Source organism: Podarcis melisellensis (assembly GCF_964234715.1).
Source record: "Podarcis melisellensis genome assembly, chromosome: 2".
Lineage (NCBI taxonomy): Eukaryota > Metazoa > Chordata > Lepidosauria > Squamata > Lacertidae > Podarcis > Podarcis melisellensis.
The window spans coordinates 64,763,908-64,784,816 of NC_138529.1; the positions used below are offsets into that span (position 1 = coordinate 64,763,908).

At 39.7% G+C, this 20,909-nt stretch overlaps 1 protein-coding gene across 1 annotated transcript; it reads right to left on the bottom strand.

Moving 5' to 3' along the window:
• Positions 1–8,284: 8,284 nt before the first annotated feature.
• On the bottom strand, positions 8,285–20,610 carry LOC309362606 (uncharacterized protein). The gene is made up of 9 exons (XM_081898227.1): positions 20,429–20,610; positions 16,050–16,394; positions 15,423–15,724; positions 15,296–15,356; positions 12,639–12,819; positions 12,073–12,115; positions 10,930–10,999; positions 9,499–9,538; positions 8,285–8,928 (listed from the first exon to the last, which is right to left on the bottom strand). Exons 1-9 carry the CDS (start codon positions 20,472–20,474, stop codon positions 8,856–8,858), a joined length of 1,161 nt encoding a protein of 386 aa, XP_081754353.1. The 5' UTR covers positions 20,475–20,610; the 3' UTR covers positions 8,285–8,855.
• Between the last annotated feature and the right edge of the window lie 299 nt (positions 20,611–20,909).

The following is a 20,909-nucleotide window of genomic DNA, read 5'->3' on the forward strand; positions in this document are numbered from 1 at the left end:
CCAAAGATTCCACTACAGTTTTAGGATTCTTCCTTCAAGTTAGAAGTTGAAGGGCTGACATATATAGGAAAGGAACATAGTTTTCTCCAGGTTTAACTCAAAGATCCTATCAAAGTTTTAGAGACTCTTGCTTCAGATGAAGTTTTACAGAGCTGTTCTGATAGTGCTCCTTTTTTAGAAGGCTTTTTTGTGAAAGCCTTCCTTCACGAGGTACCTTAATATGTTCCCAAATATTGGTATGAAAAGGAACTTGGACTCTCTCATATCACCCAAATCGTCCATAAAAGGTGTTTCAGTGCAATTCTCACTGAAAGTACGGTGTGTGTGTGTGTGTAAATAGTGTTTTTTTCATCCATAGCATAGTGAATTTTCATTAGCAGTATCTTGTAATGGGGAACAAACACATATATTTAACAGTTATGTTAAACAGTTACATATAATGTTTTTACTTAGATGGGTGGATGATGAACAGGTAAGAGTTCATTTCCCCCTAAGAGTTCATTTTTACCATTGTGTAGACTGGAAAAATGCTATTTCCCTGCAACAGCAGTGTTTCTATAGCAGAGGACACCCAAATCACCTATAAGTTGGGTAGTAGCCATATATCAGGAAGGTTGGTTCAAAATAATGTCAGAGGCTAAGGGGACATTTCCATTATTCTATTTTTCACGTAAGAATTGCTGAGCGATACAAGACAGCTGATGTAATGTACTTTATTCTGTCACATTTCACCACATATTGGCTGTACCCATCAATTTTTCAGGAAATGGTTACAACATGTGGGGATGTGGAATTGCTTTGTCAAAATTATGCTCTTTCTCTCATTTTAATCTCAAGAAATATTCAGCTTTCAGTGTGTGTAATAATTACATCCTTCTCACTTTAACTGTCCCCCACTGTTTCAATTTGAGACTATACTTCCCTCAACTACCGTGCTGAGCTGCAACTCTTCCTGTCAGTGCTGGTGGGTCATGAACCAACAGTTCCATTCTTTTCTTTACCGGAGTTGTTATACAGCTGGATATGTGTTAGTATAAAGTGCTCTGAGACCTTGGAAATGAAGAGCGCTCGACAAAAAAGTGAGGTATTGTGGCTGGATTTGAAAGTGAAGTGGAAAACAGAGCACGGAAACAAAAAACCAAAGCACAGAAGGCTCAGCCCAGTGGAAATGTTGCAGACAGCAGTGCGAGTTCATGGCAATGAATGATAGATGAGATACGCTGGCATTCACTCTGTGCTGGGAGCAAGCTTGGCAAAAAGAAATAGCAGAAGTGAGAAGTGAGAAGAGAAAGAAGTTAGATGTCTCAGTCATTTTGCTACAGAAAACACAGTACAAAACATCAGGGAGTGAACTTAGGAAGGCTTAGCTGAAAGTGCTTGCTCTGCCTATAAAGACCTTAATGGCCTATACACAGGTCTACTGAAGGACTGCACCATCTCATATGAGCCTACTTAAGGTCACCTACCTTCTGAAACCTTGTTCCAAGTGTCTCCTTTCACAGGTTTAAGTGGGTTTCCAAGGACAAGACTTTTTTCAGCTAGTACCCTTTCTATGAAATGCCCTCCAGAGAACTGTTTACCTTTTAGGTGGGAAAACTTTGGTCTCCAGATGTTGCTGGACAAAATGCTGTTTTGATGTTGTTGTCCAATGCTGTTTTGGCAGCCACCAGTTGCCCATCTCTGCTCTAAAATAAATGTGCATTGCATGAAAAATACTTCGTTTTCTTTTATCTGAACCTATCCAGCAATCAGTTTCACTGGCTGACCCCAAGTATTTTGAGAGCATGGGGATGGAGCCATTTTTCACACCAGAGGGGCTCTTCCAAATGATTATTACACTGTAGAAGAACCTGGTTTAGTTAAGACTTACCGTAACTCTGCAGCATTCTCAGCATCTGCCAGCTGTTTCTGAGCTGAAGCAAAACTGATTTGTCAAAACAAATAGTAGGGACACAGCCATCAAGAAGAGAAACCTTTAACCTTAACCTGTTTCATTTTTTTCACCTGAAGAATTTTTAAAAAGAGACATTTTATATACACAATTCTTTTTTTTTTTTTTAAGGGATAGGTTAGAAGGTTTAAGGAGAGTTCAAATTAAACAGCTTAATTTGGTGCTAGGCAAATGATCCAAAACTTCAGTAAATAATTCATCTGCGCAACGTACATCATATTGCAGTGGGGCCTGTGATGCAAATTGTGTCAAGGGGGGCTTGTTTTGTGCAGAGACATCTTAATTCAGTACACAAAGATAATCCAAACCCCCATAAATGATTCATTACTGGATTGAGCACTGTGGATTTCTCCACAGACATGCTCTATAGTGCATTAAATATGCACGTGGCTTTTATGATGCATATTGGTAAAGTCTGAGTTTGGGAGAGAAGGATAATCAGTGCCTATTTTATTACACAGATAACTTAAAACTGAGAGAGTCAATATCTAAGCACAACAATGGAAAGCAACCACCTACCTGCGATTATTGCAGTAAGGCACATATATGTGACATTTCATCACAATATAATCACTTTGGAATAATTTCAGGAATGCAGCAGCTTCAGAGACATACCTGGCCCTAAGGTTCGCTACAGATTACACATTCATCATCCCTATTTCCATTTCACCCCTAGCTATTGATCATTGATCATACTTGCTGGGGATAATGGGAGTTATGCGTGCAGCAACACCTAGAAGGCCCAAGGTTCTCCACACCTGGCTTTTGAACTGATTTTACCTAGGAGAACTCCTCAATGTAAAATCCAATCTTCAGGGAGGTCAGTGCCAAAATATATATATTGGAATTTGGATTGGGTTGAGTTTGCATTTTGCATGCTCTGCACTGCACAGAATGTGAATTTACGTTTCTTTCAGGATTGCACCAAAATCATTTTTAGGTGGACTATTTTTTATTTTATTTCATCTCCTCTACTTCAGTATGTAATAGTATGTCATATAGATAGAACTGCTACTTCAGATCATGCTCCAGTATGTCTTGCCATGCAGTTAACTGATGTTGCTTAAATAATAATAATAATAACAGTAATAATAATAATTCATTAATATGCCACTCATCTGACAGGGTTGCTCCAGCCACACTGGCTCTTGGCATTTAAACACGGGGCTTCTGAATAATGGGGATGGGGGGTTAAGACAGAAGGGAGTTGAATTTCAGGAATATTTTGAAAATAATGGACGTACAACTTCTTCATGTACTATTGAATAGTGAGCATGTAATGTAGAGAAAACAGTGAATCCCTTTTTAAGTCTATTTGCAGCATCCCCTTCTCCAAATCTGCATCAAAGTTTACAACACGCTAAATATGAATTTAATAATTTATTGCCTGTTAAAGCTGAATTTGCATTGACATAAATATGCCAGAAGTATTGGGAACATGCAAATGTTCCATATGTGCAACCATTGCAGTTCACCAGACAGGATGACCACCTTCCCCATGCACTATTTTGGGGGTTCTCCTAAAACGCCCCAGAGCCAATTTCGTGATGACACAGCGGTAGTGGGGAGGAGAGGGGGGAAGCTACGATAATAAACATTTAAAATGGCTACTACTATGGAAATTTTATGCTATGGCTTCATGTAACATCTGCTATCATCAGTCCATGACATCTCGTCCCAGCAAAAGCAATAAAATAAAACTACGACATCACAACTCAAAGCAGATGCAGCAAAACTAAAGGATAAATAATAGAAAGAACTCTAAGTGAAGCCCTAGCCAGGCAGAAGCAGCAGCAAAATTCAATATCATTAAAAAAAAAAAATCCTGCAGCAAACTAAAAACTCCAGATAGAATAAAAGCTACCATGCTCCCCAAAAAGCTTCCTAAAAAGCAGAGTTTTTGCCACACGGTGGAAGCCATTAAAAGGAGAGTGGGGAAACTCAAGCCAGGTGTCCATCAGGAGCAAGTTCAAAATCCTAACCACAGCTATGTTGTTATACATACAAGGCCACCCTCTGTCATTGCTGCGAAACTACCTATTCTTTAGCTCTGGAGCCTTTGTGTTTGTTTTATTTAGTCATCTTGCATTGTTCTTCTGTCACTCATTTTCTACCTCTCATGACAAAAAACGCTGCTCATCAGCTGGGCTTTTTAACAAATATATTACTTATATTCTCACCTTCCTAAAAAACCCAAATATGTTTGCATTCAACTTAGAACTTGGAAATGAACCAGAAAAGTAATGAAACGAGGATGAAAGCACTGGTAGGAACCATCTGCTATAATGAGGTCTATTAAGAAAGTTACATTGGTATTCTATTAATCTTGAAATAATCTTTTAATTCCCTCTTCTTAAAGGATTTGCCTTCCTATCTCAGCCACTGGCTGGCTTTGCTATAGTTTTCTTTTGTGTTTCCTCATTATCCAATCCTTGTTCCGAAATAGCTGTATCTTCGTTTTTAATTACTTTTCTCCGCCTTCTCTATATTAATCGGGCTAGTTAGGTCATTATCTTCTCTCTTCAGGCATTTTTGAGCCAATTTATTGGTCATTTTAGTGTAGACAATTTCCCCCAAGCTGCAGGTATAGGTGCACGTCAAATGATTTCATAGACATAAGCTAAATCTTTGATTTAATTACCACATTGCTTCATGAAGCAGAGCTGTTGCCCCTTTGGATTCTCCAGATATAATACCATTAAGTTTTGACATTGAATCGGAACAAATTAAAAACCACTTGGGCCAGGAAGCTGCTGTTCTGTGTGCCATAGTAATTGCAATAAATTGAGCACTGTAGAATTTCAAGGGAACATTAAACTGGATCGATTCCCTACCATCCCCACCATCACCCTGGTTATAAATGCAGTTCCTAAAAGAGTCTCAAGGGATAATGAATGTCAGCGCACCACATGGAAATGGGATAGCAAACTGAATTTCTTCTCTGATGTCGAGTTGGATTCACGATACATCAGAGGCTTACAAAACTCATCTTATATAAGGGGGGAGTAGAAAAAAACACTTATAACCAAAGAAAAATTATACTTTAAAAGCAATAGAAGCTGTTATACTCTAACTGGGAACAGGTTCAAATCTTAAAATTTGCATGTGAGCATAAGTGAAAAACATATTGGCATGATGGCACTCCATATGGATGCTATAATGTTTGTAAACAGCCTACCATATTGCTGGGGCTAATCTCACAATGCATCCCATGCCTCACCTCTGCTTCCAGGAACATATGTTCAAAAAATGCTCCTCCGGTCCACCTAGTTAACGGGTGATTGTGAAATCACCATAGCAACTTGTGCTTGTGTTGATACAGTCTAAAGAAAGGGGTTGAATTACCAGGCTGGTGGCATGGAATTTTAGCAGAACAATATTGTTTGGTAAATATGATTTCCTCGGAACTACACCCTTGTGTAACTAATTGTCTTTGCTGTGTGGTTTTAAAGCAGTACCGTAGCATTGGCTTCGTGTATTATAAATAGGCATGCCATTGTATAACTGAAGATCCTCTCTCTATACCAGACTGACTGTGCTCTGAGATCTTCTCAGGAGGCTCTTCAATGTCTTTTTTGCAATTGAGGGAAGCTCATTATGTCTGTTATATACATAACGACTGTATGTTTGATTGTGTACAGCTGCATTAGGTAATGCAGCAACAGTTACATGAAATGGGGGAGGATGTTGGGATTTTATTCCTCCCGTTGCAGGATGTGTAATTGTTTTCATCACATGTCTGTTTTGACATTCTGTACTGTTGGAGTCATGAGAACGGAAGTTTCAGTTACACTGTTCCATTATGTTGTATTATTGCTTTTCTGCTCTCTCGGAGATGGAGAAAGGAGCCATGTTTTCTTTTGTTCTTTTGTTCTGTTTTGTACACAATAAAGTAGCTTAGAAATCCACACCTCCAATGCCTAGCTTCTGCTTGGACTCTGCTATTGTATTGTGTGCATATATCTTCGGATATGTGTTGCAGAAGCGCATCGGGAAAGAAGAGTGATGAATCATCCCGAGGGTTGCTTGTGGGGGAGAACATAGCTGCCTGGCATTCTCTAGTTGGTGCAAGAAGCCCAGCAAGGTCTATCTCCATGTACCCAGGCACCAAAGGTGAGACGGAACATGAGCCTTCTCTGGAGGTGCCTGTATCATGGAATCTCTTCTCACAAGTGCAACTGTAAAAATTTTGGCATCAGGCTATTTACTTGAATTGATGGTTATTTAGCTTGCTCTCTTGCCTTGCGCTGTGTGTTTTGTTTTTCAATTGATATGTATTTTATCATTTACATTTTGTAATTTATGTATCACTGTAGATGAAGAGTGGGTTGGAGACACTTTAAATAAATAAATAAATAAAATTGTGATATGTATCAGGTGCAGAAATGCCCATCTATGTATGCATGCTTGATTGCTTGTTAATGATCAATGATGATCAGCTGATGTACTGGTGTTTCTAGAGCCATATGACATTTATTCAGTGGGTAATATCAGTGAGTAAAAGATGTTACTTCAGTAGCCTAGTTACAAAGCATGTAAGTTTGTTTGCGGTTTTAAAAATTAAGGTGCCTGGGGAAAAGGTGGAATGATGATGATGATGATGATGATGATGATGATGATGATGATGCACATAGCCAGAATCCCATCTGTCACCAATGATTCCATGGCATCATAGAAAAAGAATGACATGATGTGAACATTTCCAGGATGCACTCTGTAAACACATATGCACAAAACTTCAAAGATGCTCCAAAAATCATAGGACATAATACATGGAAGCTTTTATCAAACTTAATTTGGCTAACAGATTCTGAATTGCAATAAGGTACTAATGGGTCAGTCAGTTCATTCATCCTTGCTTTGAAGGACTTCTTAAGTGAGAAGGAATGTTAACCTTTCCTTTTTCTTTTACTTTGTCGCTCTTTAAAGAGCTGCCATGTTTGCCAAGTTTCTCAGCATCCCGGGATTGTATTTCTTATGCCTGATTTCTTTAGAGGAATGTATGTCTCTCTTGGTTGCTTCTCCAAAAGATCTCTTTAACCTTTCATTAAATGTGCTGACAGCTGGTATCAGTTCCTCATGAATTAGTTCAGTGCATTTCCATTTACATATGTCCCAACAGAATTCATTAGCGTTCCGTGCAGGTTCCTATCCTCTGATTTCCTTTGTAAATTCAAACATGAGCCAGAGTAAATAATTGGAAGTGAGGATATGGAGAGCAAGGTGGGGAAGAAGGAATGCTCAGGTGCCTGTGTTGCATCTAATTTACATTTCTGGGGCACAGTCTCCATAAGGCAGATTTGCTCAGACTGGCTTCTCCATTATCTTGAGGAGTGCATCTGTATGATGCATTATAACTTTTCAGAATGATATGTCAGCTAGGTTGGGAGTGTTTGAATCAAATCCTGTCTGTTCATTGGTCAAAGGAGGCATTCCACTACCCTTGCACTACCCTTGCAGAAGGTGCTTTTTTGTCTCCCCCTTTCAGCCCCACCAACTTGCCACATCTGGAAGAAAGAGTAACAGACAAGTTGTAACTGCACCACGGTTATTTCTCATTCTTCAAGACTCGGCAAAATGCCTGATTAACAGCTTGGAGGCAACATCAGACAACATGGAGGCAGCTGACAAACAGCAACGAAGGTATGGTTTCCATTGCAAGACCATAGTGCAAACTGCGCTAATGGTTCTAGCTGTCTTAGGATATTGAATAACAGGATTGCACAAATGTTGGGGAAAGAATTTGAGTAATGGAACAGAATGCATGGGGAAGTGCCAATGAAATCAATCTCAGCAAAGATTCAAGAATCAACTCTTAAACTTTAGGTAGCACTATACACTTGTAATTTTTTCAAACATTAACCCCGGTCTGTCTGCAGAATGCTGTAAAAGAACAGAAAGGCATGTGTTTCCATTTATTGTGGCAGTGTGCAACATTCTCATGGACATGTTTGCTCCAAAGAAAATGACTGAATAAACTGAAGGCAATGGCCACACTGAATCTACCAAGATACAGAGCCTAGATGGTTCACAATAACTGATCAGGTCACTGAAGCTGCAGTTCTATGTGCACCTACCCACTAAGAATTATGAGTACTTGTAAAGGCTTGTGCTGTCAAACTCTTTAAAATGCAAATATTGATCGTGAGTTAAAACAAAAACTCAAACATGAGCTAGCTCAAACACATGGAAGAGAGCACTTCTCACTTGCATTTCTGGGGCAGTCTGCACAAGTCCCCATCATTAGGCAATACATGAATAGTTTACTTAAGGATTTGATTTATTTTAAACATTTTTAATAGATTTAACCTTTTTTATTGTATTGCTTTCCTTGTACACCACTTAGAGACTGCTGTAATTAAGCAGCGCTGTATATATATTGTCTAAATACAATGCTACTACCACTTCCAATAACAATAATTTCACAATGCTTCTTTACATATTAATCACTAGCATGATTAAAATGTATTACTTGTAAAAGGATTTGCATGATGTAAGCTAAACAGCTAGAAATTTGAGGAAGAAAATGTTTAAGTAATAGAGTTTAGCATTATTAGTAACTGCTGGAATAGCAGATTACTACCAGATGGAAAATAGACCAACATGCTGTTGCTGCTGCTGCCACAGCTGCAACTAATATCACAACCACTACCATTATTTACCATTCATTTTATGCTTAGTACAGGATTTTAAAATTACACATGAAAGGTGGAAGCAGGGAAGAGAGCCCAATAAAAGAAGAGAAGCGGGGGGAGGGGAGAGATGAAGTGGTTAGTTGGCAAATAGATGCAATAGGGCGATCAGCATAAGTTATGCAATCTATCATTCCGGAATGCTTCTTCGAAATGCTTCCATTCATGGATCTTGAATTTGTAGCTAGATTTGAATGTAAAAAATGCGACTGCTACAGAGGAAATATTCCATTCTCTCCTCCTGTTTCAGCAAGTGTTTGTTCGGGTTCTTCATGTGTGTTTAAGCTGCAAGGACAAGCACAAGTCTTTTAAAGCTTGAGGTAAATATGTACACGGTTGTTTTGTTTAACTTATTCATTTAGCTCAGTTTCTTTCGCTATACTGTAGTTCTGGTGCCAAATTAAGATTGCCAACCCACGAATGGGCAAAAGTATTGTACAATACATGGATTTAGTTGGGCCTGAAAGTCAGTGGAGTCTGTAGGTGTCGTGGTTGTGTCAACATACAGCTTAGGATAACAGATTTCTTAGGACAGTAAAAAATAAATCAATCCTGTTCACCCCCCCCCCTTCAGTATTAGCTTATAAAGCCTATGGGATAGCATCCATTGAATAAGTTCAGAACAATTACTATGGCCACATTGATATTTCCCAAGAAAAGAACGCAAGTCCTGCCCTAAGGCTTACTTACAGTCTAAAAGAAAAATTAAAAAGGACAGGGCTATTGGGTAAGGGTAATAAACACAAAGGGAAAATAAATAGAACCAGAAATGTTAGTGTGGGCTCATATAAAAATTATTATGTCTCTCTTTCAATTAGACACAAAAAAGAACTGGATTGCAAACTAAACTCTAACCTTTTGGTTTCGTCAATGTGGTATTTTCTAATCTTTTTACCTAGAGAGGGAATGAAGCATTGATTAGTTTTAAGAGGAACATCTATTCTAAGACAGTATGGTGCAATTTAGTGAACCAACAGACTTGGCTAAGTCATAATACACAACTCTTGAGGAGTAGAAAACTTTCACTAAAAGCAACAGGAATAGCAAGCAGTCAGGACTCTTCTTTGTGCACAACTGAAAGACCATACAGAAAGAGATTGCTAAGGGTGACTTCAAAGATTCACCCAAGAGGGTTTCATGCACTGGAAGAGAAATGGAGCACTGAAAGTGGCAAGGCTCCCTATTCCTTAATAATCATAGGAGACATGGGCTGCAGTGCTAGAGAAGAGTGTGAAGCTTTTAAGAAAGAAGACAAAAGAGAAGAAAGCTCTGTGAAATTGGAGGGACATTGCTGCAGGAACACAATTTTGTTCAACATTCTGGTGCTTCACAACTATTCTGGTGCTTCACAGCCACTTGAGTTGTTTTTTATGCTGATATTCTACTCTGTTTAAATACAATTTTACAATTGGTGTATATTGATGTTTTATGGTGCTGATTATGCATGAATCTGATAGCTTTGCTTAAGACTGGTGCAAGGGCTCAGTCCTACACACACTTACCTGGGAGTAGGGATTTTTTTTGGGGGGGGGATTCATTTCAGTATGCATTTAAAGTCAAATCTATGCAGTCTGCACTTTCTCAAACAATATACAAACAGAAATGCAGCCATCCTTATCTGGTGCAGTTCTCCAGCCAAGCAATGTTTACAAAAATTAATGTACGTATTGGGGGAAGTGCATAAAAATGAAGATGTTTGTGAAAATAACATACAAAAATGCTAGGGAAAATTGCTTGCAAAAAAAAGTCTACAGTGGTCAAAACTGCATATAAAAATGTATTGATGAGGAGAAATTCACACTAAAATTCTGATTTCTTTTACACTTTTATGTAGAAATCTTTACCCCACTTTGCATCTGTGTTGGATTTGAATTTTTTTTTTTTGTTTTAAATTGTTTTAAATTACTTTTAAATATTGAGTTGGTTTTAATGGTTTTTGTTGATGATGTTTTTACTGTTAAATCACTTGAAGATTTTTTAATTGATAAATATAATCAAATGAATAAAATAAATACTCTCTCTCCTCTCCAGCAAGGAAGGAAGGAAGGAAGGAAGGAAGGAAGGAAGGAAGGAAGGAAGGAAGGAAGGAAGGAACCAACCAACCAACCAACCAACCAACCAAGAGAGAATGGTCTATGAAATGTCAGAGGCATTCCTGGAATGAGAATGAGTTGTCTTGCTAGTTTGCTCTAGAACTGCAGCTTTGTTAGGGGAAAGTTTCAAAAGATTTCTTCAGTACCAAGCATCTATTTAAAACAGAGTACAAACTGCATATTTCATACTTACGTCTCATTAGCAGTACTACTGGAATCAAGAGGAGACCCAAAAGCACAATAGCACCAAGAATCAGCACTTCCTAACAGGGAAAACATACAAACCAAATAGGCTTTTAAAACTGTTATGATCCAGGTTAATTTTGCCAACAGACAAGGACACCTGGACACCAGTGTTCTGGCCTGAAGCTCCAGTTGGTGGGCTGAAAGGAGTGGATCGGTCAGCACATTTTACTTGAGTTGGATTTTGTGATCCAACCCACTCTAGCTTCCAAATATACAAGTTCGCTTTTCCTTTACATTTAAAGATCAGAACTAGAGATGTAAGTAGAAGAACATTTACACATGTTGGGGACAAGCTTTCAATAAATTTCTCTTTCACCTGGATCAGGGTGCATTTTTGAGGGTGTAAATTAGAACAGCCCTGTCATGGTAATACCTTGTGTGCTTACATTATGGCCAAGAAAAGCATATGCAGATGTATGCTGAAGGCCTGACTTTTCTTCCCAGGAGTAGAGCAGGAGAAGGATTCAGGGAAGTAATGCATGTCCCAGTGGTTGACAATACAGAACCCATGGGTACCAGTGTCCCCACCTGTACCATCTATGGCACCCATGAAAGTCTCAGTAAACATCTCCTCAAAAATCCACAATACATCACAGACTTGATCCTCCTACTCCATTCCTGTTTGCACGGCTCAGTCTCTCCTACAATGAATATACCCCCTTAAACATGTCACATTTAATTGGGTGTCAGGATTGAACACACACCTTCCCACCCATTCCAAACAGAGAAGAGGAACAAAGAGTTTCCCTCCATGAACAAGTCTGGTGGTGGCTGATATAGATGGATTGCCGCCCATTGACAGGTTGACTGTTGTGGGAGAGGGATCATGCCTGCACCATTTTGTGGCCACATCTCTTTTTCTACTCTTTTAGATGTTGCAGCCATTTTGTGTTCTGACATGGCCCCACAGCTGCCATTTTGTGACTGGTGTCAAGATATGCCCACTGATCCCCAAAGGTTGGTAACCCCTCACTTAACCCCTTTCTAACTGGCTAATGTTTCTGTTCCAAATCCCATGCTTTTCCCTGTGTACATTTATGGTAGGAGTCTGAGCTTGTTGGAAAAGTAAGCAACCAAATACAACAAATACCTTATATGTTACTAGCATATCAGAAATTCCAAACTGGTTTTGGCTAAAAAAGAGAGGGAAAAATGAGGATCACAAATCATAAATACACATTTTAAAACTTATAACATTCCAATGAGAGTTTCCACAATAAAACTGGTTGAACAGACATGGAGAAAATTTAATTTCTTTTATTTGCAGTGGTGACCATCTTCATAATGTCATTGCAGCTATAAGCTACTAATGAGAACATGACACCACAGATATTCTTCCAGTACATGGGATTATGAATCAAATGAAACCACCCTGACCTCTAGACCCCTGTGGGATGCCTGGAGTGGGGTTACAAGGAGGCAGCCATTCCCATCCCAGGTTGATCACAAACAGCACCTTTTCTTTCCACTGCAGTTCAGCTTCTGCTAAAACCTGTTACTCATCTCACTATTCGCTATGGCCAAAATGTAAGTAATTAATGAAATAATTAATTTCAATGCATTTCAGTGGAAGGGGAATGTTAGGAAAAAGGGCAGGAAATAATGTAATGACTTGTGTAACATTGCCAGATAAAAAAAAATAATAGTGAAGACTACCTGTTATTTGCTGGAGTCATTTCCATTCCTGACTTCTGATTATCATGTGAATGTTGGGGATTTTCACTTCCATTCTTGTTTCCAGTGGAGTTCTCTGACATCTGTGGGTGAACCACAGCACTTTTGGGGGACTGAAGGGTTTGGTCTTCTGAGAAGTAAGGGACAGTTCTCTGAGGAGATTCTAGGGGATTTGAAGAGGAACATTTGACTGAGTAGACCACAGTGCTGATGTAGACAATAAAAACACCCACCTAGAGTAAGGTTACCAGATTTTTTTCAATGAATCTGGGAACACTTTTCAACTTCCTACTAAATAGATGGATTTTGTCAGGGAATTGATTTGTAAATCTGGGGACTGTCCCCAGGAAATGGGGACATCTGGTAACCTTAACCTAGAGAATACAGTGGAGGAGAAAGCAGCAGAAGATACAGTCTACTGAGCTCATAGGGATCATCCAGCAGCAGCTCCATTGCCACAGGAATGAGAGACACTGAAGCAAGCAGCTGCTTTTGAGCCCAGGACTGTGTAGCAAGGGGCAGGTTTAAGAATCTATTCACATTAAACTGTATACACATCTTGGGTAGTCCCACAACCACCACCACTTTCCACTACTTTCATCTACTTTCCTTCAGGCAACATGGGGGCTGTGGAGACAACAAACATAATGTTGGGGCCCTGGCTTTGTTTCTCATCATGCATCTTAGGTCCCATAATTCCTTCCACTTGGGAGTATGTTCCCACCAAACACTGGAAAAGAACAGATAACATATTCCACTGTGATCTCTTTACCTCCAGGTAGGATATTGCCTTATAATGCTGGTGTTTTTACTTTTTCCTGGTTCCTACGATAATTACCACAAATTGTCCATTGCATAGGAGAACCTTCAGGGAAATTATCTTTAGTGGTTTTTCACAAATGGTCTGACACTTACAGTATTGTAAATTTCAGGCTTCCAGGAACTCTCCAGTTTGCAGCCCCCTCACACCATTTCACCAGAGTGCATATTGGGGGGCGAGGTAATATGGAAATACTGACTGGCTTGGCAAGCTTTTCGGGCATCTGAATTATCTGAGGAAAGCCTTGAATTGGTTTTTGTTTTTAAAGTGAGATGGAGGGCGAAAAATATGGTTAGAATTTTTCTCTTTCGGAAGAGAGGGTTTTATTCTGGAATTGTTGCCTAAGTTTATGGGGTCTTTTCACATGGGAGCAACAGGAAATCAATGAGCCCTCCTTCCTCCCCCTGCCCATCCCCAGACTTGGATGTTGGCTGCTGTTTGTGGCTAGGAATTGGATTGTGGAAAACAAAACAATTAAGTCATGAACGCACATGTCAAATCTAGAATCTGAATTTCTGAGGACAGTTTCACAGAAGCCACCGGGGAGTCTGGCCAATCCTTTACAGCAGGAAAGGAAAGTCATCATAGGCAGACTTCTCTGCCATGATGAATCCTTCTTGTGAATGCAACCGCCGTACATGGTCTGACTTGCATTAACAAAGTCTTGAAGAATAGCTCAAAATGGAGAATTGAAAACAATTGTTTTGGTGGGTTGCATGGGAAATGAGGAAGCTCATAAGCAGAAGGAAAGGAAACTTCTGTGTTTCTTTGGTCCTAGCGCCAACAATCTGGAACATGAAATGTGATTTAAGTAACTGTGTTCCAGGGTACACTTGACTTCTGGAAAACTGGCTCTGCCTTTGGGTTCTGGGAGAAATGCCCAGGCCCATGAAATAAAGGCATTTTTGGGGTCATGCAGTCAAGCTATATCTGTTGCAGCAAACATTAATACAGAACTAAGAAATACTTCAAGCCAACAGACAATGGAACACACTTAAGAATGCAACTGCAGTCATACCTCAGGTTACGAAAGCTCCAGGTTGCGGACTGCGCCAAACCCGGAAGTACTGGAAAGGGTTTCGGGGCTCACGCATGCGCAGAAACACAAAATGACATCACACGCATGTGCAGACACAGTGCTTCAGGATGCGAACACTGCGGGCTGCGAATGTGCCTCACGTTCGCAACCAGAGGTATGACTGTAACTGTGAGGGAAGAGCAATCCAGATAAAGTAGAAGGTGGGGTTAGGGGGGATATTTTAAAAGGAGCACAGAAGAAGTGGGAAGCTATTCCCCACCCCCTTTCTTTTCTTTTCTCCTCAAAGTTGCTTAACCTAGCTGGTTTTTCAGTTGGAGCTACTTCTAGTCCCAGATTGCCATTGGGGGGGCATATGGGGAGAGCCAGTGTTTAGGAGGAATGAGTTCACTTCTCCACTTCCACCTACCTTCTCACTTATGCCATTTTATGATTTAAATTGTTCTGTCTTTATATAGATTTCCAGTTATTTCACCCAGATCTTCCACCATCATTTCTAATTTGACAGCCTGTATGTAGCTTGTCTGCTTTCAATGCCTGTTGAAAACCCTTTCTATTTTACTCAGACTTTCCCTAGGAGAACAGCTGTCTTTTTGTTTGCAGCTGATTTGATTATTACTGAAGAATATTCAGTCATGCTTTCAATGTTATCTTATGGCTGGTCCCTCTGCCATCTTGTCCACCACTTAACTATTTTATATCAAGCATTTTATAAATTCTTAGAGCAAATAAATAAATAAATTGAACTTAAAGGAGGCAGTTCTTCTGGGTTAAGCATTGTACCTGTTGCTGGAGGGGCAGTCACTGTGGTAAAAAAACAACAGACATTTTCGGTCAACTCATCCTGGCGACTGGTTGGTGATGGTTTGAAGTTGACCGATGGACTGGTTGGTGATGGTTTGAAGTTGACCGATGGACTGGTTGGTGATGGTTTGAAGTTGACCGATGGAGAAGTCGACCGATGGTTTGAAGTTGACTGATGGACGACAGCCATGTCTGTCGTCACAAAAGATGTGGTCATTGTTTGAATATGAACATCAGTGGAGGCTGCAGTGGGGGAATCAGGGCTATTTGAAATAAAAGGAGAGGCTTGTGGGAAAGTAACTGTGGTTATTAAGGGAGAAGGAGTACTTGTGGTGATAAGCACTTGAGGTGTGGTGGCAATAGTTGTGGTGGAGACTGTGGTTGTTGTGGTAGAGACTGTAGTTGTTGCTGTAAGAAAACAACAAAAATATGTATCAGAACTACATCTATGGAATGGGAACAAAGCAAATGGTGGCCAAAAAGATGACAACTCAAGCCAACAAAAGAGTAGGCTGAAGGGGAAATTGTTTACTAACTGAGATTCTGTGACAGGTCAGATGAAAATATTTTTGATTAGATTGTTCAGCTCTGCTGCCAGCTAGATCAACTGCAGTTGAACAATGATCCATAGACTCCCCACACAGTGAACTTGTAGTGCAGAGAAACCTAACATGTATTTTTCATAATTCTCATAGGGTGGGGAAAATGGGCAGACGATAATAATTCCACTTACCTCTATTAACCTGTAGATCCAAGGTAATTTTAATGTCATTGAACCAGCCTGGGACTTCAATACGACAGCAGTACAATCCTTTATCTCTTTCCTTTAGACCTGTAATTGTCAGGGACACATCTCCCCATGTCACAGATCCCCATAACTGGTACCTATATGAGTTTCTTGCTATCACCCGCCTTCCATCCGTGCGGAGAATTTCATTGCTGCATTTAGAATTCGGGCAGCTGCCTCGGCCCCAGCACATATCAGTAAGGTCATAGCTGTTTCGGACAGGATAGGTGCATGGCAATGTGATGGCTTGGCCCACCACCCCTCTTACTACTGTTTGAGATATGGTATCCACTGAGAAGAAAAGAACAGAGAAGATGGTCAAGAATATTTTACTCCATAATATGTAATATTGCTTTCCTGAAATGAAGGAACCAGTTTTCCTGAAAAACTATGTATTTAAATTGTTAGCGTTATATAAATGCGTTCATCACTTTTCTGTTATGTATATAGAAATCCAGCACACCTTTACATTTGTTATTTATTTAAGGTGTTTAATAACCAAGCAACATACAATTAAAAATAATTAAGTTCAACAGTCAATATAACATATCAATACAGTGGTACCTCGGGTTACATACACTTCAGGTTACAAACACTTCAGGTTACAGATTCCACCAACCCAGAAATAGTGCTTCATATTAAGAACTTTGCTTCAGAATAAGAACAGAAATTGTGCTCTAGTGGCGTGGCTGCAGGAGGAAGCCCCATTAGCTAATGTGGTGCTTCAGATTAAGAACAGTTTCAGGTTAAGAACAGACCTCCAGAACGAATTAAGTACTTAACCCAAGGTACCACTGTAGCCTGAAACAAATAATCTAAACTAAAACCCAGTTGGAACTAACAAGCAGCAAGTCCATTTGACATGTGTTTTGATCACAGTGGATTGATAGAGGGAGAATATTTTTATCAGACAATGCTTCACTTATTATTGCATGAATCGGAGTCCCATTTATCATGCCTTACACCCAAGTCCTATACTTATCTCAGCTGTAATTCCCAAGACCAATCATGCTTAGGTTATTTTTATTTTTTTGCCCGTTTTCCATCTGCCTTAGATTTCCTAGTCATTCCTGAATCATTTTCAGTAGAGGCAGGCAGCCTGTTGCCCTCCAGATGTTCTTAACTACAACTTCCGTTATTCCTACCCATTGGCCATGCTGGCTGAGGCTGATAAGAGTTGTAGTCCAGAACACCTGTAGATGTTTTTAAGTAGATTCTGGCATTCCCACTGTCAATGCAAGTTTACACTAGAACAGTGAGTTGTACTTCTGTGACCAAAGCATCTTGTGTTTGGGGGATGAGGTCAGAACTCCCTTTGTAATGCTTGAAACACAGAGAAGGTGGGCTCTCTCATATTCTCCCTTTTGCTTAAGGCAAAAGGGAGAATATGAGAAAAGAAAGTTCTATGAGGTGGAACAAATTACCTGCTTAACTTCATTGCATTTCAGTAGGGTCAAGGAAACGAGGATTTGTAACATTGTGCTTGTTTCATCCTTTCCTAGCCTGCTCTACCCTAGAGTTTGACTATTTATAATCCATACCTTTCTTGTCCTCTGTATGAAGTGACTTCTAATATTTTGCTGAGTAGAGGGCATGGGGGGGGGGTCAGTGCAATGCCTCTGGCTGCTCAAACTACACAGTGCCCCTCTGCTCCTGTGCCTGGTTGTTGAAGCGGCAAAACGACCCTGTGATTCTAATCCCTACCTGGCTCAGCTCTCCCAGAGAGGGCCGCAGGCATGAAATGCTGTGCCTTGATTCTGCTGAGCGGTTCTTCTCCCGAGATCTGTGAATGTCATTTCCTCTTGGCAACACTCCCAGGAAAGATGCAGAGGCTCCTCCAAATGGGCCCTCATAATTTTCATGCAACACTCCCCAGGTGATATTAGGACGGCACTGTCTTGCTATAGGATATGTTATTGGGATGATATTGCTTCTGGCCCGTGGGGTTTACACATTCCAGTAATGCTCTCATTACGAAGCAGGCTAAAATAATTTCAGGGGTGGAGGGAAGTTCAGTAGGTAATGAAATGGAAAGCAAGGGCATTGGCCCATCATTACAATACCGGCATTGACCAACAACCTTTTATTTTATGGCATATAGCATAAAGAACTGGTAACCTATGTATAAGAACATTCAGTGGACGTCTAAGAATTCTGTTCTCCTTAATATTACTAAGCTGTTCATTAAAGGTCTGTTCCCACTGAAATGATTGTTAGCGGTAGAAATTTCAGGGATGACGAATAGAAAGGGCCAGCTTTTAGATTAGCCCTACTGTTAAGATTTAGGGGTCTGCATATTGAGAGATAAATCAAAGAGAGCCACAACCTGGGAACCTCCTGTGTGGATTACTGTAATGTGTTATATACACTTGAAAACAATCCAGAAAAGTTAGTTGATCGAGAACAGGGCAGCAGGATTATTAACCAACTGCTATGCCTGTAATTGAGCAGGAATTTGCCACCCACATTGGCTTCCAGGCCCAGCTTGAAGTGCTGGAATGTGTTGAAAGCCTGAAACAGCATGGAACAAGGCTTCCTGAAGGATTGCTCTCCCCATATGTACTTGCCCAGCAAAATCAGCTGGCACAGTGGGGTGGTGCCATGCCATTCCTTCCCAACAGTGGTGTAGGGGTGGGTCAGAGCAGTAGCAAGGACAATGCTGTGCCGCTTCACCAATGTGCTACTCCCACCAGTGTGCTCACGCAGCCCCAATCTTGCCACCACACTAGCCCACTCCTCCCTATTCCAGTAAATGGTGCAATGCCACTGTCAGGGGGCAGCAGTGTGGCATTACACCAGCACCTCCTGCCACCCAGATCTTCTGAAGCCCTTCTACAGGTACCCCCACCAAACAAGGTGCAACAGGTGTCTACTAGAGAGAGGGCCTTCTCAGCGATGGGACCCTAGTTATGGAATGCCCTTCTTAGACAGTCTTGCCTGGCACCTAGGTTGGATACATTCAAGACTAGGTAAATAACTCTTTAAAATTTACCCAGGTTTTTCCATTATAGAATCTTAGAAGCTTTTAGTAGTTTGTTTTGTAATCCTATATATTAAGGTTATTCACTACTGCTGGCTTTACTTGCATTTTATTGTGTTGCTGGTTTTATTCAGTTTTAGATCTTCATGTTCATGCATTCCTGTGTGTTACTTTTTATTGTAAATGCTCTTAGCAGACAAAATTATAGCAGAGGTGCATAATTTTCTTTTTTTAAAAAAAACAACAAAACCTGAAATGTTAGATTCTACTTTTAATGGAGTTTGTTCTTGTATGACTATTCATCTATCATTCAGCATTTTTATCCCCTTCCTAGCATAGCCTATGCAGCAGAACATTTTATTTCAAGTGAACTAACAATCTGTAGTGAATTGTGTGTTTGAAAACTGAAAATCCATGGTGTTTGAAAACTGAAAATCTTGAAGTGGAATTCTAATGGTGTTACTCGTATTCAGGGTACAGCCACTGAACTTAAGTAACTCGTTTCCATTGAGAGCCTTGAACCTTAGTATTCCATAGTTTTGGGTTGCCCAGATCTCCTTGTGAGTTACACTGGGACTTAATGTCAATTATTATGAATTTTTTATTGATAAAATTATAATTTGAGCTAACATGGCAATTCCATTTGCGACTGTAGTGTAAAATGAGAGCGGCTGTGGTGTTACGTGACAGATGGCATGTTTTTAGTCCTCAAACTGTAATGTTATCACTATAAAAATGTTATTCTTCCTACAAATTGCCTATTGTGCATATCAATGCCCAAACGGTTGTGTTTTTTATTACTGTTTTCAAAATCAACAAAGTGACAAATTCCTGTTTCCCCTACAGTAAAGCATTTGCACATAAAACTTGTGGTTATGTTCTGTGGACAGATCAATGTTCTTCTAGCGTCACAACTAGAAGTTACACTTCTATCACAGCTCTTTTAAAGCGAGTCCATAATATAGTTATTCTGAGGTTGAAGGTCCTCAGACAGAAATGTAACTAATAAACATCCACTCTAAGAACAACCTTTTTTTTCCTATATTCCATCCCACAATGTCATTTGACCACTAATACAACAAACTAGATATTCCAGTGTACCAGGACGATTCAATTTAACCCAGAATTGTCTTCTGAGACTCCACTGGAAATATTTTTAAACAATCTGACCACTAAAACAGAATTCCAAAAGTCTACTCTTTACCAATACATATAATTTTAGACATTCTTTTATTAGCTTAAATATGTGGAATTTCCTTCTCCTCGCTGCAAAACAGAAGGTACAAAATAGAATCTATTGTGTTACATGATCTAAAAAGAATAATGAATCTTAATAGCCACTCACCTATACAAATATGAATCACGATCCATTGAAGTAGTATGTGTGACATGTTTACAGTTCATAAATCCCCAAAGTGTCCTGTGTCAGAGCGCTTATCCCATCTTAACCAGTTTGAAAATGCTGAGTGAGCGTTGCCTTTTGCAATTTCTCTATTTTGAGTTCAAGCACCTTAAATGTCAATGCCTCTGTGCTTCTAACGGCCAAATGGGTGTAACACAGGAGACCCATGGTCAATTATCCCTCTTCAAAATAATAATAATAATAATAATAATAATAATAATAATAATAAACCAACTGCAGGGACATTTTATTTCTATTTCATTGTCCATTACCAACTTTATTTTTAAGAAAATGTTTTGTATTAATTTTTGAAGGTAAGTAAACAGACACAAAACCAATGAAACGAAAGAACCAAAACTCAAAAATGAAATGAAAATGAAAGATGGCATGGAATTGTGGGTGAAGTTACCAGAAAGTAATTGTA